The 17168-nt window shown below is 45.2% G+C and overlaps 3 protein-coding genes across 4 annotated transcripts; 1 reads left to right on the top strand and 2 right to left on the bottom strand.

Annotated features, from left to right (window-relative positions):
• Positions 1-102: 102 nt before the first annotated feature.
• On the bottom strand, positions 103-9623 carry pelp1 (proline, glutamate and leucine rich protein 1). 2 transcript variants are annotated; one of them, XM_077500148.1, is made up of 19 exons: positions 9427-9623; positions 8752-8816; positions 8569-8674; positions 8348-8497; positions 8101-8172; positions 6857-6916; positions 6624-6780; positions 6414-6546; positions 5352-5439; positions 5188-5276; positions 5004-5117; positions 3957-4107; positions 3723-3876; positions 3596-3651; positions 3391-3524; positions 2806-2908; positions 1287-2741; positions 727-1023; positions 103-488 (listed from the first exon to the last, which is right to left on the bottom strand). In XM_077500148.1, exons 1-19 carry the CDS (start codon positions 9565-9567, stop codon positions 396-398), a joined length of 3618 nt encoding a protein of 1205 aa, XP_077356274.1. In that variant the 5' UTR covers positions 9568-9623; the 3' UTR covers positions 103-395. The 2 variants fall into 2 exon arrangements, with proteins under 2 accessions (XP_077356274.1, XP_077356273.1); XM_077500147.1 differs by having other exon boundaries at positions 727-1026; positions 9427-9622.
• A 747-nt stretch (positions 9624-10370) lies between these two features.
• On the top strand, positions 10371-11614 carry med11 (mediator complex subunit 11). Its single transcript, XM_077500159.1, has 3 exons — positions 10371-10561; positions 10835-10965; positions 11038-11614. Exons 1-3 carry the CDS (start codon positions 10492-10494, stop codon positions 11206-11208), a joined length of 372 nt encoding a protein of 123 aa, XP_077356285.1. The 5' UTR covers positions 10371-10491; the 3' UTR covers positions 11209-11614.
• Positions 11221-17005, bottom strand: LOC144003667 (arrestin red cell-like). Its single transcript, XM_077500155.1, has 14 exons — positions 16845-17005; positions 16071-16101; positions 15949-16009; positions 15845-15889; positions 14536-14729; positions 14344-14471; positions 14137-14272; positions 13009-13093; positions 12862-12934; positions 12652-12789; positions 12505-12588; positions 11896-11957; positions 11762-11816; positions 11221-11499 (listed from the first exon to the last, which is right to left on the bottom strand). The coding sequence occupies exons 1-14, from the start codon at positions 16865-16867 to the stop codon at positions 11403-11405; spliced, it is 1212 nt and encodes a 403-aa protein (XP_077356281.1). The 5' UTR covers positions 16868-17005; the 3' UTR covers positions 11221-11402.
• Between the last annotated feature and the right edge of the window lie 163 nt (positions 17006-17168).

Here is a 17168-nt window from a genome sequence, read left to right on the forward strand (position 1 = left end):
GTAAAAGTGGCAACGTACAAGCCCTACACTTTACAACTAGAAAAAGTAAAAGACTCTCCTGTACTTGTTAGATGGAAGTAAGTGAATATGTCGACAGTCATCTCTCATTTCAATGTTTTTACTTTTTTATATCAAAGCACATGACAAGTGATGACAGAACACAGCACAATATACATGTAGTCTGTGTAGCAACTTAACATTCTGAGCTAATTCACGAGTCAGATATCTCCATCTCACAATGTGTAGTTTGATAGACACCGACATAGTCAAAGAAGTCTCATTTTACAACAGAGGTGCACGTGAAAAATAATGAGTGAACAAACGAATCGTGACAATGTGCAAGTACGGACAAAAACAACAACAACAAAAAACATGGCAAGCCTCCGTTGCGTTTGTCAGGGGTTCGACCCGGAGGCGGCAACCTCGTCGTCGTCAGGGGGGCAGGGGACAAAATCGGCCAACATGGCGGCGATGGCGTCGTCGTGCATCTGGGGGAGACAAAATGCGGCGAATATTCAAATCTGCCTGTGTCGCCTCACAGAGGGATAAGCGTCCAAAGATTGCGATACGGGTAAATCATTTCTTTCAACTCAAGTACAAGGTGAGTGGAAGCTGTTTTCAAACATGTATAAATGATCCATTTGTATTTTTTTCTTTTAATGATTTATTTTTGTTCTTTTCCCCAATTAAACTGAACGCAACTTGTCAAAATAGTGTCAAGTTTACCTTTGTCTTGCCGGTGCTTGGTCCTGCCTCTTCGTCGTCGTGTACGTCGTCTCTCTTGCGCTTAACTCCTTTCCCCTGGTCGCCTTCGCTCTCTTCCACGCCTCTCTCCATCTCTGCAGACTGCGTGTCTTTGTCCTTTTCTTCCTCCTGGGGGCGCTCTTCAGAGCCCGACAAGGCTGCGGGTTCTGCAGGCGGTGGGCTGCTTCCCTCAGGGGGTGCCGCCAAGAGTTCGTTTTGAAGGACAGGCGGCTGGTCGTCACTGGCGCTGGCTTCCTGTGTGGGGGCCGGCGGCGCCTCCTGCTGGTGCGCGCAGTGAGACACAGACACGTTTTCGATTGCCTTATTGTGAAGTTTCCATTTTGACCTCAAAGCGAGAGCATCGAGTACAAAAATACTGCAAATGCTTCATGAGGCATCACGAAGCTTCATTTTCCCATTAGTAGTGTACAATAACGCTCTCGGTTTTGTGTTTATGTTCTGTGGACACTATCCCCAGCTCACAGTGGAAAAACTGACTCACATTAGGAATCGTTCCCGTACGTTGCCTTGTTTTTGCGTACCTGCTGCTGCAGCGGAAGCTCGGCGTCCGGCGGCTCGTGCTGAAGTGGGGCCACTTCGGTCGCCTCGTCCTCAGCCGGCTCGTCTTCCTCCGGCGCACCTCCGGTCACGCACAGGATCTGAGGCATGGTGGGGTCGTCCATCCTCTCGCTCTCCTCCTCCTCCTCCTCATCCTCTCGGGCCCCTTCCAGGACGCCGATGCTCTCCACCTCCTGCACTCTGGCGCGCTCGCCGGCGACCTCGGCTCTGCTGAGCTGGATCTCCTGGATGCCACGCACGGCTTCCGCGTCCTCGTTTGAGGCGTCCGGCGCGACTTCCGCCCGGAGCACCTTCTCCTCCTCTATGCCGCCGACATTCACGTTGTCATCTACTCCCTCCAACGGAGGAGGCGTCGGCCCGTCTTCGTCTTCCTCGTCTTCCTCCTCGTCCTCCTCTTCTTCCTCTTCCAACTCCTCCCCTTCTTCGTCAAACTCATCGAACTCCTCGCCCTCGTAAAACTCGCCCTCGGGGAAATCGCTGCCTTCCTCCTCGTCCTCATCTTCCTCCAGCTCTTCGTCATCCTCCATGTCTTCCTCGTCGTCCTCGTCGTCCGTGCTGTTGATGTTGATGACGGCCGAGTCTTCGTTGTTGGAGGCGGCGGGAAGTCGAGCTGGCGGCGGGCCCAGCTGATTCTGCATCGGGTGCATCTGGAGGGGCAGCCCCAGTGCTCCGGCGGCCGAGGGCTGCATCAACATCTGCTGGAGTTGAGGTCTGACGGCCGGCGGCTCGCCGTCGCCGCCCTGCGGGACGAGGGAGACCACCGAGGGGGCGGGAGGAGCGAAGGAGTTGACGGGGGCGGCGGGAAGCGGGGAGGCAGCGAGGTCATTGGGGAGGGAAACCCCATCCGTGGCGGCGGCGGGAGCCACCGTCGCGGGCTCGGCGGCACTTCCCGCGGGCATGACGGCGGCAGCGGCGGTCGGGTTCGGAGGCGGGGCCGCCGAAGTCTCGGCGGGCTCGCGCGCCTCCGCGGCGAGCATCCCCGGAGGAACGATCACCACGCTGTCGTCGGAGTCGCTGGCCAGCGAGATCTCCACGTCCTCGGCCTCCTCTTTGTCATAGCGCACAAAAATGGGTCTCTGCCCCTCCGGGGGGCCCAGGCTGGACGGCTCGGGTTGGTGGTGCGCGTGCGGGGACAGGATGGCGTCGCTGGAGGCGTGGCCCGGAACCAGAGACAGGTGGTTCTCGAGGGAGCCCAGCAGAGCGAGCGAGTGGCGGGCGGGGAAGGGGCCCGAGGAGGCGGGGCCCCCGAGGAGGGTGGGTAAGGGGAGGCCGGGGGTCGGGCCCTGGGAGGACGGGAGGATGGGAGCAGAGGGGGTGGGCTTCAGGGTGAGGGGTGGTAAGGGGATGGCGATGGAGGGAGCGCGCGGGTGGACCAGCGCGTTGCACATGGTCAGCGCCTCAGCACAGAACGAAGACACCTGAAAGGGACTGAGGTCAGCACGCGGACTACGTTGCTCACGGCAACAACATCAGCATCCAAACCTTGAGGTTGCGGTCTGCGCGGCCTTTGCTGAGAATGGACACGGCGCAGGTGAGAGGGGGAGGCCACGAGGGGGACGGGACCAGGACAAGAGCCAGCAACAACCTTCAGGAAAAATAGGTATATTTCTGTATCATATATTTGTTTCCATTTTGCAACAATCAGCATTAGAATATAACTAAGTTTCATCATTCTTCACAAATCTAGTTAGAATTGTGAGTAATTGAGCTTTTTTCCAACATGGCGCTGGTTCCGGGCCCTATGCTCTGCTGCCACCTACTGGCCGTTTGTGTAATAACTACCATTTCTTCAAACGTTCTTTTCAGTTGAGAGGCTGCATCAAAGCCTTCTGTATGCTGTATCATAAAAAAATAAAAAAAATAAAAACAGAAATACGTCTTTGGGACACAAACATTTAAAAAAGAACGTATTTATACGTTTTTGGGAGCAAATGAGGTAACCAATGATTGGTGTTTATTTCATACTTCGTATTCGTATAGTGATCAATAAAAAGTGCTGTTACCAGTTTGGTCATTGTTTCCTTGTTAATTTTGACAGCTCTAGTTGACTGTACGTGCATAGCATACCTGTAGAGTTCCCGCCGCGTCAGGGCGCCGCCGTATTGCCCGCTGATGCCCCCTGCAGACTCAGAGGCGCCGTTGCAGCTGGACTGCTGCTGCTGCAAGCGCACGCACAATGGCAGCAGGACCTCGTGGAGACGCTGTCGCACAAAGTCGTATATAACAACTCTCTCGCTCTCAAAACGGATCTGTGTCACCGTGAAGCATTTACCTTGTGCAGATCATCCTTGAGGAGGGTTCCGCTGGTCAGTATAATTTGTCTCAGCGCTTAGCGGGAGAAGAAAATAATTGGAATGGGCCATCATCCAGAAAGATAAGAGAACGATCGAGCAACTCACCCTTGAGAGCTGAAAGGCAAGTATCCTGGTTGGCCAAAGTGTCGCCTTTCCTCTGGAGGGAGGGCCCGACCGCATCGGCCATGACCAACGGTTTGGTCCTGCGAGGGCCCGGTTTGCCTCCGGGAACCACGTCGGCTGACAAGCCCGCGCGGAGCTGCGGCAGCAGGGAAGGAAACGGACATGACCCGTTTTAGCGACGCCGTACGCTCACGACAGAAACAAAACGCACAACACCTTGATGGACTCCGCCCCGGGCGTGATGTCACCGAGGAGGTGGGAAAAAAGGAGCTCGGTGTGGGCGGGGCTCCCCTGGAGGATGCCGGCGGATGCTCCGGCCACCTGCACCCACGCTTCCAGGCTTCTGTACACTGACACGCGCACTGAGCTGCGAGATCAAAAGGGGATGTTGGGATTGAATTGTGGCTCACATTTGACATTCACGACATCAATTTGCAAGTAAACAGAGGCTTCTACTTCTCAACAGATACTTTTGATGCCATTTTTCTATATTCATGGGAATATTAAAGCAAAAAAAAACAAAACAAAAAACAATATTGTGCTTTTGTACATTACAGCAATGCACATAAACAACCTATAATATCTAATAACACTTAATATTGAGGCAGTTACTTGCTAATGTACGAACACTGAGTTCCTCCACATATTGACTCTCTTCACAAGCAAATTACGTTCCTCTTCATCTGACCATTAGCGTGGATTTTAAATATAGAAGGGCCAAAACATGCCTTGTGAAAATTAAACTGCACTAAAAAAATAGCCACCGGATGGTGCTAGAACTGCACAAATGGAAACCAACCTGACTTTTTTGAAAGATGTGCTGCTTTTAATATCGTGACATGACAGCGACGATATTGAGGCAGTTTTAATATCGCGATATCACGATATTGCCGTTATCGTTACAGCCCTCGTTATGAGTAGGAATGTAACGATATGCAAACATCACAAGACGATATTATCACGATATGAAGGCCACAATATGATAATTATTACGATATTAAGGGGAGGTTGGCAAAAAAAAAGGTCAAAAAAAAAAAAAAAAAGGAGCTCATACTAAAAACTATATAGATTATTGTATAATACAGCAATGAAAAATATAAAAATACTATAAATATTTATATTTATAGTCTGTCTATCCCTAGGTAGATGATCACTACTTCTCAATAGATACTTTTGTCGACATTTTTCTATATTGGGAAAGATATTTAAAAAAACAAACAAAAATAAACACTGGGCATGATCAAGAGTGGCACCATCACGTACCTGTAGGCTCTCTGCTGTCCGGGGTTGGCTTCAGGCGGAGGCGTCCATGCACTCAGGGTTTGGGAATACAGCCTCTGGAGTACGGTGGCGTACTGCACCATGCTGCTCCGCACGCTGCCGCCAAGAGGAGGACGGCTAAGTGCTTTTCGCAGGGCGCACGCGGCGTGCACAATTTTCAACTTACACCGTGAAGAGCGCAGACAAGACCTCCAACGTGCTGGTGTGGATGGCGGGCAGCAGCAGCAGCCTCACGCTGCCGTCGCCGGTTAAATTCTGCAAAAAAAAACGGGTGCGGATGACTAGCGGGTTAACAACGGATGCATCGGTGTGGAGCGGGCGGATGCTCACGATGCTCTTGGCGCTGACGGCGAGAGCCCGGCACACCAGGTTGAGAATGGGCCTGACGGGCAGACGCACGGCCGACGCCGGATCCACCCTGAAGGGACGTGACGTTCACATCATTTGGGGGGAAAAAAAAACAAATCAATACACTGAAAAAATATGTATTTACAAGAGGTATGAAAAATCATGAAAATACCAAATTTATTATAAGCAAAATATTAATGTTTGACTGCCAAAAATGGCTAAACAAGGAAAGTATCCCATTGTTATTATTTTTTTGTAATTAACTTTATTGGTCTCTTTACAACAACAAAAATGAACAGCAAAAACAAAACATTTAAATCACATTCCATATGCGCAAAACATCTGTCTTGGTAAAGCATATATTTGTGGAGACTGGGATCAAGTTGTATTTTACAATTTTAAAAATGTGCACAATTTCACAAGTTACTTCATGTTAAATATGAAATATGAAAAGAAAAATGCAATGAGCTGCCGCCCTCTTAAAAAAGTAATTATGCCATCTAGTGGCAGAAAAACGACCTCAACACAAATCATTATGACACTCGTTTTTTACAGTCCATTTTTTTTTTTCATTTTAACTCAATTTTAGGAACATTTTTTTCCACTTTTATGCTAACAAGAGCATGAATTAAAATTTGCAATTAATCGCGAGTTAACTATTGAAGTCATGCGATTAATTACAATTAAAAGGATACCAGTACTTGACTCATTGAGCCATTTTCAGGAGTACAAAGTTAATATTTTATCCAGAATTAATTTGATAACTTTTCATGTACAATTCACACCTTTAAAAACTAATTATTCCACTTGCTGGTGACTGAAGATGACATAACCTGTGTAGGTCATGAACCAAACTCAGAAAACAGGTGAGTCAGCACTGGTCATGTCATTTAAGTTATTAATTGTACATGAAAAATAATGAAGCTATCAAATATTCACTTTTTTCTGCAGAAAATGGCGCAATGAGTCAAGTATCTCTTTAATAAATTTTAGCGCCTAATATTTACATTTTCCCACCCTGCAAATGTCTGTGCCAGTGCCTACCTGAGCGTGTGCTTGAGCGCCAGGCACACTGCCGTGTATCTGCGTTGCAGCTGCAGCGGCAGCAGGGCATCTGATTGGTCGAGAAGAGGAAAGCAGAGCTCCACCCCGGGACCTTCATATTGGGCCGTTCTGTCTGTGGCGACGCACAGCGACAACATCTCAGCCAAAGGTTGCAACAAGACGCGACGACGCGTCCGGGGGAGGGCGTACCCGATTCGGAGCCGCGGTAGAGGTGAGACAGCACGCCATTGGCCGAGGCCAGCAGGCAGTGGACCTGATCGATCCATCGGTCGGCTCGGCCGGCGCCCGACGCTCGGTCCGTCAGGCCGCCCAGGCTGGGGAGGCGGCCGTAGCACTGGCAGGCCATCTGATGGGACCACAACACACGCATAACGTGACGCGGGACGTCAACGGGAGCCACCGCGGCTTTAAGGAAGACAAACCTCTTGGCTTTTCTTGCTGGAACTGTCCATTTTGGAGAGGAAGTAGGCCCCCAGTTTGTCCTGAAAATAAAATCAATGCTGACGTATATGCATTTACATACAATATACATATAGATTTATACGTATATTAGTGGTGCAACGGATCACAAAAGTCACGGTTCGGATCGGATCATTTTTCGGATCAGAAAAAATGTGTACTTATTTTTGTAAAATGCTCATACCCATTTAAAAAAAAAAAATCAATTCAAAATGTCTAACATAGCCATTTAGGATTTAGTGTCTTCATTTATTTTGTGTAGCGCTTTTCTTTTTCCAAAAAATTAAATAAAAAATAAATAAATAATTAAATAAAAAATATATAAATTCAAAATGTCTAATATAGGCATTTAGGATTTAGTGTCATTTATTTTGTAAAGCTCTTTCCCATTAAATTAAATAAAAAAATAATAATCAATTCAAAATGTCTAACGTAGCCATTTAAGATTTAGTGTCTATTTATTTTGTAAAACGCTTTTCCCATTAAATAAAAAAATAAAAAATAAAAATAAAAAATCCATTCAAAATGTATAACATAGCTGTTTAGGATTTAGTGTTAATTTATTTTGTAAAATGCCTTTTTGCCCATTAAATAAAAAAAATAAATAAAAAAATCAATTCAAAATGTCTAATATAGGCATTTAGGATTTGGTGTCATTTATTTTGTAAAATGTTTTTTTTTTTCCATTAAATTAAAAATATATATATATTCTAAATGTCCAATATAGCCGTTTAGGATTTAGTGTCTTCCTTTATTTTATAAAAAGCTTTTTTCTCATTAAATTAAACAAAACAAAATCAATTCCAAATGTCTAATACAGCCATTTATGATTTAGGAACACAACTTTAAGTGCAATATGAGGCAGATGATAGAGTTGATGATAGTCGCAACTATAATGTCAATCAAAACTACAAATGTCTAAAAAGGAAGTCAAGCTAACCATCATGCCACGATGTGGGACACTTTCAAAGTAAATGTCTACTAATGGCTATTTGCATTGCCATCAAACTTTACTTCAAAGTTAGCCTGATCGTTTGTTGTAAGGTTTTTTCCCCCCCACCAACCAATCCGCGGATCGTAATCGAGCCGAACCGACCACGGATCAACGCTGATCCATTGCACAACTGTATATGTATAAAATACATGTGTATGTATATTAATAACTAATGATGACCAAGCAAATGAAAGGTGGCGTCACGCGTCTTACCCGCAGGGATCCGCATGCTCGGGGGTAGTAGGTCATACATGCCGTCATGCCCTCCATGGCCGCCAGTTCACACTGACATCACAAGAAGACTACAATCAGGCATCTTCTCTAAAACACTTCAACTAGAGCTACATGACATCCCTTATTTCGACTGTTTTTTTTGTTTTTTTTACAATGTGTTGATGTTTTTGCTTTCTTTGAGGGTGACTATACAGAGTAGATGTGACGACTTGCTTTCTTTGCTCACCTCCGCCTTCAAGCCCAGCAGTGACGTGAGGATGCCCAGGACACAGTTGAGGCCCACCTCCCGCGCCAGCTCGGCCAGCTGAGACGAATACTGCAGCAAGTCCTTCAAGATGGTCACGGCCAACTGGATGGTGTGAACGGGTGCCTGCGACTGGAGAAGAACCTTTGAGGAAACATCCTCCCAGATGTCACCGGCAGCGACTTTCGCGCGTTCAGTGTCACCTGTATGACTTGCTGAAGTGAGCGCAGCCAGGAGAGACAATGTTGCTGGAACAGCTCACATGAACTGTCCTGAACCAGCATGGCCAGGAGACACAACCCCTCAAACCTAAGACAAACGCACACATATGACTTGCTGCTCCAAGGGATACTGTAAGTTGCGTTAATATTGGGGAAGACACTCACTTGGTCTTGCTGGAAGCCAGCTTGGCATTGCTAAACCCAAGTACACCGCTGACTGCACTGGCACCCTGTCAACATGCACTTTTGTTACAACTCACACTGAACACAACGATAGTAGCTTAGTGGATATTTTGCCCTGAGTCGCACAACTACCAAAAAAAATAAAAAATAATTGTGCACCAGTGATTGTGCACTAACTTGTGGCATACTACTGGTTAATGTGGTCGCCCCCAAAGCTCTAGGTTAGGATTTTTTAAACCAACTGCCTACGGTTTTTTTAATGCTACAATTTTTTTGCAGCCAGCCGGAAGTTGTAAACAGCTGTTTCTTGTTTTTTTTTTGTTTTTTTGTAATATTAAGCGTTTAAGAATGACCAGTTATTCTACACTTATTTTTTTCCCTTCTCGGTGCGAGCACAACTACTAGTAAGGCAAGAAAAGAACGAGGCTACCATTCAGACTCTATTTATTTATTTAAAAAAAAAAAAAAAACTTTTAGTAAAATCAGTCCTTCTACTCGCATTAGTCTTTTTCTACACACATATAATATACTTGTCCTGAAGTCTAACGTCTGAGTTCTTTTGCCAACCGAATAACAAAAGCGAGCAGGTTAGCAGTCGGCTCGCTAGGAAGCTAGCACGCGTTCGATCGGGTGGGCGTGCGAACGTTATGCACGTACCTGCGTGCGGAAGACCCCATGCTCTCGATAGCTGTCCAGCAGGCCGGGTAAATACTCAGGGCGCTGCTCCTTCAGAACCGACAAAAAACCTTCAGTCAAACGCCCAGCAGACTGGCCATGCAGCCAAGACGATGCCGACATCTTGCCTGCCTGTCCGCCAAGTGACGTCACTAACGCGCGACCGAGCACAGCGTGACATTAGCGCGACCCACCTCACAAAAAAACAAAACAAAACAAAAATTCCTCTGAAATGTAAATAGCAACACCACTGTGAGCACATTAATGAAGCATTAATGAGAAAGTGAGAAACAAAAATTAAATACAACATAAAAGATATGTTGCAAACTATGAGAAATTAATTTAGTTACCTGGAGGAGCTTCGGAGCGGTGCTGCCACCCTTTGGACGTCTGATGCAGAAACATTCTCATAACATCGTGACACTGTTACATAATTGACAATAGATTAATAATAGTAGATTAATATGTATGATATATAAATGAAAATTAATAGTACTTTTACATTTTTGTTTGTGGAATTACTGACAAATTAAGATATACAAGCTTCAATTTAGCCTTACACACTATTTGTAATACAATACACAATATTACATGGGTTTAAGCTATTTGTTTTATAAAGTATCTGCCACCTTGTCATTATTTGTTGATATATTTTGTTCAATAAAGTTTGGATTAAAAAAAAGTTTCCAAACACTGAAGTTACAGTGTGACTTGTACGGCAAATCCACATAGACAAACTTAGTCATTGAAAATACGTTAGCAAAATGGTGTAGAGTTCGATGTGTGCCTATAGCGGTCCATTGCCCTAAGTGTTCTTAAAAACTAATTAATATATTTATATCAAGTATAACATATCACACATACAATTTCGGATAAGTGAAATTTATTTTGTCTGTTATAAGACCCGTAGAAAAATGGCTGCTATTCTGCGCGTGCGCAGTATGGCTTTTTCTTTCGCACTTCGATTCCGTCGCATTTGATGTTTCACGACGACGTTCGCCTTCAAAATTCATCAAGTTCTCGTCTTCCACCTTCTTCTTCTTGTCGATGGCGAACGAGCGCCTGCGAGCTCTGGAGGAGGTTGAGAAAGAGATCGCGATGGTCCTGCAGTGTGCAGGTCAGCTCACTTCCTGTCTTTTAATAAATCACATTTGCTCTTCCGAAGCCAGGTTATTAATCACTCGATATTAAATTATTGCTCCTCGATTTGAACATTGCACAGGCATTTAATTATTCATGAGCTCCTCTGATTAATTACTCAATATACATAACTTCGCATAGTGAAATGTTTCTATTCTGATTTAGCAAACAATTGCACAGCTGATTTAATACCTTTATACTGAGTCAATTCAAGTGTGGAGGTGACCAATTGTTGTCCGCATTTGTGCAGGCAACATTGTGATGGAACTTTCCAAAGACAAACACAACGCCAGTCTGCTGGACAGACAGCTGGTCCAATTCCAGAGCTCCGTCAACAGAGTGGAGAGCGAACTGAGTGGCCAAATCCGCTACTTGACGCAGGTAACAACGCACGCGCACACGCCACAGTTCCATGCTTGAACGCAAGGTGGGCTTATCCCTTCACTCCTCCAGGTTGCCACAGGCCAACCTCATGAGGGCTCCACCTATTCGTCCAGGAAAGACTGTCAGATGGCGCTCAACAGGGCCGAGTATGCCAAAGTCAAATTGGGAGAGCTGGGACGGACCTGCGAGGTCATGTTGGAGCCGCCGCCGCCACCGCTGCTCGCATCGCAGCAAATATGAACAGAGGCAAACTTGTTTGCTTTAACTTTATTTGAACAAGACACACACCATGAATGCGTTTGGACTACAGTGTGTGCGATTTGAATTCATCAATATTCTTTGCTCAGCCATTAAAAATCTTTGCATACAAATAAACAGTCATTGTGGCCGGTGCAGTCTTCCCTGCTGCGATCTAATGGTAACCGTGGCAACGGCTAACACAAGGGGTCGCCCTCGGCTCCGCGCTCAGCCCCCGCTAAATGCAGGCGGCCAAAGTCTTGGAACACCAAATCGTCGACTTGAGAGGAAGAGCTGCAGAAAAGAAGAAGGAAATGTTGCCAAGAAAAGCTCCAATGTATGTAGCAAAGTGACTTTTTTTTTTTTATAAACGCCTTGAAAATCCTCCATAATAAATGAACTTCCGTCTTCTCACAAATGTTCGATTTCTGCTGTCATCTGGATGCATCAACTTGACAAGAATTGATACTAAAGTTGAAGTGACCATTCGTCTCATTTTAGGGAACTCAGGTCACGTTGCTACCCAGACCCGAGCTCGGCGACACTCTCTCCTTACTCTGTATCAAAAGTGACGAGGTCGGTCCCCACGGCGGCGTCAGCTTGCGTAGCTGCTGTAAACAGCACAAATTGAATTGCGCTTTAATCCTGTCTGCTTATCAGATTAATCAAGATGATTGAGGTGTGCGTCACCTGGTTCCGGGTCGCTTGGTTTGGGATGCATCAGGACAAAAGGAAGCTCCACTGACATGTCCCTGCACTCACACAAAACCAATTCTAATTATTGTGGTAGATATGGTTCAGGCTCAATCACAGCCTGTGTAAAATTACTTCATGTTAAAGGGGGAGGGGCATTGTGCTTCTGGACATTACTGCAATGCATATAAAACAACCTACAATCTCTAATAACATTTAATATTGAGGCACTTGCTTGCGAATGCACGCACATATTGAGTTCCTCCACATATTGACTCGGTTCACAAGCATCTTCATCTGACCATTAGTGTGGATTTTAAACATAGAAGGGCCAAAACATGCACTGTGAAAATTTAACTGCACTAAAAAACTAGCCACCAGAGGGTGCTAGAACTGCACAAATGGAAATCAACCTGACCTTTTTTTTTTTTTTTTAAAAGATGTGCTGCTTTTAATATCGTGACATGACGACGACGATATATTGTGGCAGTTTTAATATCACGATATTGCCGTTATCGTTACATCCCTATTAAAAACACCATAGTGCTCACGTCCTGTTTCCTGTGCTCCCACAATGCAATGCGAGCGCATGAGCTGTTGACGTACCCGCCACGAGACACCACCAGTTTGACCTTGACCCGGTAGGACACAACGATGCCCAACATCTCCTTGTTGCAACCTTCCTTCAATCTGCAACACAAACAACCGCCCTTAAACAAAATGGTGGCGATATGCGTGCGTTCGTGCGCGTACATGGTGCTGGAGGCCAGATTGGTGTCTTGGTGCTTGAGCTTGCCATCCAGCGCCAGGCCTCGCTTCTGCCGATTGGCACCCATGCAGGGCGTCAGCGTGTACACCTGGCAGAAGGTGGAACTGGCGCAGACCTGCTCGCTGGTCGAGAGACAAACAAAATGGGGGACATGTCATGGCCGAAACTCAACAGGAAGATGGCAATGAACTCACTCGGCCTCCAGCTGGGCCACGGGACATTTGTACTGAGCCTTGGAGAACAGACAGATGTCGGCATACTGGCGCACTGCACAGGGGAGCAAGATGGCGTCAAGCGGCGGCACCGCCAACATGTGACGTGCGCTACTGACAGCCGCTCACCTGCAATTTTCACCTTCCTGACCGTCTTGCTGGAGTTGTTGGAGATGTGGACGTTCACGCTGATGGGCTCGCCGTGGTAGTACAGCTGCCGTGTTTGTCACAAGGGGCGAGATGATTGTTTGGCACAATTTTTCAAAGTTGGAAAACTTATCATGCGAGTAAAGAGTTAACTTTCTAATTAGATGTATGACAAAATAGGTGCTTTTAAAATATCATTTTTGATACATAATACATTACTGTAAAAAAAACAAAAAAAAGTGCATGCCATATCCACCACACTAGCATCTACTGAAATTTGGTGGAAGCCGTTTGTGGATCTCACTCTGCTTCATACATCCTTCCTTTAGTCTTTCCTCTGGTCTCTTGAGGTCTACCTAATTTGTTGGCGTCTTGACGTTTCTGGGGTTGGTGAAAGATTCTGGTTTGTAACTGTGGGTAGTAGGTGGTGACTGGTTGGTGCCGGATTTCACCTTTCCTTTCTCTGATCCTTCCTCTGGTCCCCTGACAACTTCACGACTGAAGTATTCGGTTGAGGTGAAGGGTATGAGATTTTCGACAGGTTTCAGCTGAATTAATGAGCACAAACATGTGCACCCCCCAAAAAAAAGAGCAACGATGATCTGTTGAATCGATAAGACTACTGAATGAACAGTATTGATCTAACTCAAAAAAAAATTCCAGTGCATAGAATTTACCATTCAAGGATGGCACAAAACTGGACTGGACTGCTTTTTATATAGCTGCTGAACAAGCAACCAACAATAAGTGCAAAAAACATGTTTTTCACAAAAAGAACCTCCCTAAAAATATTAATATCACAGTATTATGTTTGTCCTGCATATCATTCCCAATCGGGAAAAAAAAAATGCATACTCTCATTGTAGTATAGGGCTATAAAAGATCCAGTATAAATGCAACTAAGCCATGTCTGCCATCTAGTGGTGACTGGTGATGTTGCAACTGAAAACTAGAGTCGACCCCTGCATATTTTAGAATTTGCAAAATTCCATGGTGGCACCCTGCAAACATTTTTCAACATTCCTATGTGGCATCATCTCGCTACATGTTTTTTTTTTTTGTTTTCTTTTAAATGCCATTACTCTTAATTCCAATGTGGAAAATCATCACCTCCTTATCCAGCGACACCTCCAGATGAAGCGGCCTTTCGGACATCAGGAAACTTCGACTGCTTTCCACGGTGGGTTGAGGGCCTGCCTTCTCCGGAGCGTACTGCACCTTCCGGATCAGTAAATGCACAGAGTTCCTGGAAGAAAACAGAAAAAAAAAAAAAGAATGTTGTCCACGCCGGCGTCACAGTCGTCCGTTTCGGGCAACCTTTGATGGAGCTTCTCGCCGGCCGTCTTGGCGCAGTAGGCCTGCAGCTCGAAATCCACGCCGCACGCCTTGCCCGTGTCCTCGGGACCGGGCTGCAGGGTGATCGAGCAGGGCAGCTCCTGGGGGATCTGAACGCACGGCGGCGCTTTAGGCTCCTCCCCAAAAAGCGTCCCGAGCGGCGCGGCGGCTTACGTTGAAGCGGAAGGGGTGCGCGTGCTGGCCCAGCCTGCGCAGCAGCTTCTCCTGGAGGGAAGTCAACGGCTCCTGATGGAGAACCCGAGGGAAGGCCTGCAAAGTGCTGACGTAGAGATCCTTCCGGAAGGACAGCCCCAGGACGTCCACGTCCTCCCGACCGTAACGGAACACGCACGCCAGGCTCACGAACACTGCAACGCGTTCGACTTTGTTGTCAACATTTGAAGATGAGCGTAATAGGACTAATCACTCATCAAAAAACAGTTTCAGTCCTGAAATAGCTTAATATTGTGGACACCACTGTCTCATGAGGCACAGTTCGAACTTATAAATAAAAAGTCTACACACCCCTGTTTAAATGCCAAGTTTTGTGCTACAAAAAATAAGAATGCTGCACTCAAGGAAAATGGGAAGTCAGAGTTTAGAATTTAGTCATCTGATTGCATTTTAGTTTTAATCTGATTGACAGTTTAGTTGAGATTTTCCTTCAGCATATATTTCAACTTTTATACCGAAAATTAAAACACCTATTTGTAATTGTAGTTTAACACGCAAGATACATTTAATACAACGGTGTCTTCATTGTTTTAATGAACCATGTTGAACTGACAATAACTTAGTTTTCACCTAAAAAAAAAAAAAAAAAAAAAAAAAAAGTGCATAAATGCTTGAGATTAATTTTACAGCTGCATAATGAATATAAACAAGTTTGAACATTAAATAAAGTGCACTGAACACTTAAAAGTTTCTGACAAATTATCACTGCAACCAACTTACATCTGACATCACTCGACCGGATAGAGAGGAAGACTGTGAATGGCAAAACATAATTTATTGGGTTATAAACATATTTATCTATTTATTTATTATAATTAATTTAGTTGAAAATAAGTAACTTTATGCGTTAACCAGAACAGCAAACAATTTATCGGAATCAGCCATCTTTGTTGTTTATATTCGCTGTCAACGCTTTGGTCGCTGTCCGACTTCCTCGAATGCAGCACAAGTCAAGATAACAATGTATTGATTTCGAACTGGCTCCCTCTAGTGGTGTGCAAAATAAATTACAGCCAACGTAAGTAAAGTTAAGTTGTACTGACTTAATTTTCTTGTAATCTTGAACAACTGGTTGTTTTTTAACTTCTATTTAAATACAACTTTAATGTTTATGTGCAATATATGTGAATTGAATCACAATTTATTTCCAATATTCAAGTTCAGTCTTGTTTTTGATAAACTCTGAGGCCTCTGCTTTTGAATATTAATATTGGTGGTGAAGGAGCGACAAGCACGCTGCCGCTTTTACCTTTGCGATCTTGTAGATACTCGGGATCCACCAGGACGACTCCATCTGCACCAGCAAACACGTCGACGTCACTCTGCAAGTTTTACGAGCGTGTTTATACTCACCGACTGCGTCCACGTGATCCAGGTGGTCGATGAAGTCACGCTTGCCCAGATAAACGCTGAGCTGAGGAGTGGAGAATCGTCAGCGCTCACCTGCACATCACTTGCGGCGGCGGTCAGCCTACCTTGCAGTTGGGGCTGGTCTTCTTGAAAACTCTGCAAGCAGACGAGCAACACTTTGTCAAAAACGTTTCATTTACATTTGTTATTTTTTATGATAATGAGGAAATACACATTTTAAAACTGATGATATTTTGACCTTAAGAAGTATTTCATGGACATGAGATTACAAACAAACATGGAAATGTGCACGTCGACACATTTCCTGCCTCTCGTGATCCTGAGTGTGGAGGAAGAAGGAATCAGACAAAAAAACAAAGCAGTATGGGGTGGGAGGAAAAAGACAAAAGTGCAAATGAGCAGATTGAGAGCACATCCGCTCGTTCAACAGGAAGCCAGTTTTTCTGGAGCACGACAATTTGAGAAGGTTGAACATTCTTGTTGATAATGTTTCTTGGAAACAACTGATTTTGTGCTTTGAGACTGTCCTTTTCCCATGACATCGTTTCCTATCAATCCCACCATAAGCACATGACACAGCTGAAGTGCAAACTCAGCAATCACATGAACCAGTGAATTTTAAATTTGATGGGTTTTTTTTTGTTTTTGTTTTTTTATTTGCTTAGTTTCCCTCCCAAATTTGGTGCAACAGCATTTTACCTTGAGCAAGTTATTTATGCTTCTTGGACCAAACAAAAGCTTGGGTCTCAAGAGGTTAAGTGATGGAAAAGCCACAAGTTGTATTTGGAGCAGAGTATGCAAACAAGACTTTCGTCAGCGGGGAACAAGGTCGCAAACAAAAGAAAAAGCAAAGCAAAATAGGAGTGTTCAGAAGGTACCTGGTGGCCTCTTTGTCGGCCATGTCGTCGGTGCCGCTCAGGTCGGGTTCGGGTGGCGTGTGACATGCTTTGGGCTCTTGTCCCGCTTATGGGCTGCTTGCCGACGCCGATGACATAAGCCACGCCCACCAGCTGTGACTGACACGTCCGGTGACGTACTCAAGCACGTGACCTGACAAGCCGAGTAAAAAAAACAAAAACAAAAAAAACATAACAAAATGTTGCTGACTATTCTTTCTGCTTTTCTTCACAAATATACACATTTGTGCCAAAGGTTATTTCCTAATTTTTGCCGACGAAAGGTTGACAGAACAATAACAAGTG

The sequence above is a fragment of the Festucalex cinctus genome, chromosome 16, assembly GCF_051991245.1.
Source record: "Festucalex cinctus isolate MCC-2025b chromosome 16, RoL_Fcin_1.0, whole genome shotgun sequence".
Classification (NCBI taxonomy): Eukaryota; Metazoa; Chordata; class Actinopteri; order Syngnathiformes; family Syngnathidae; genus Festucalex; species Festucalex cinctus.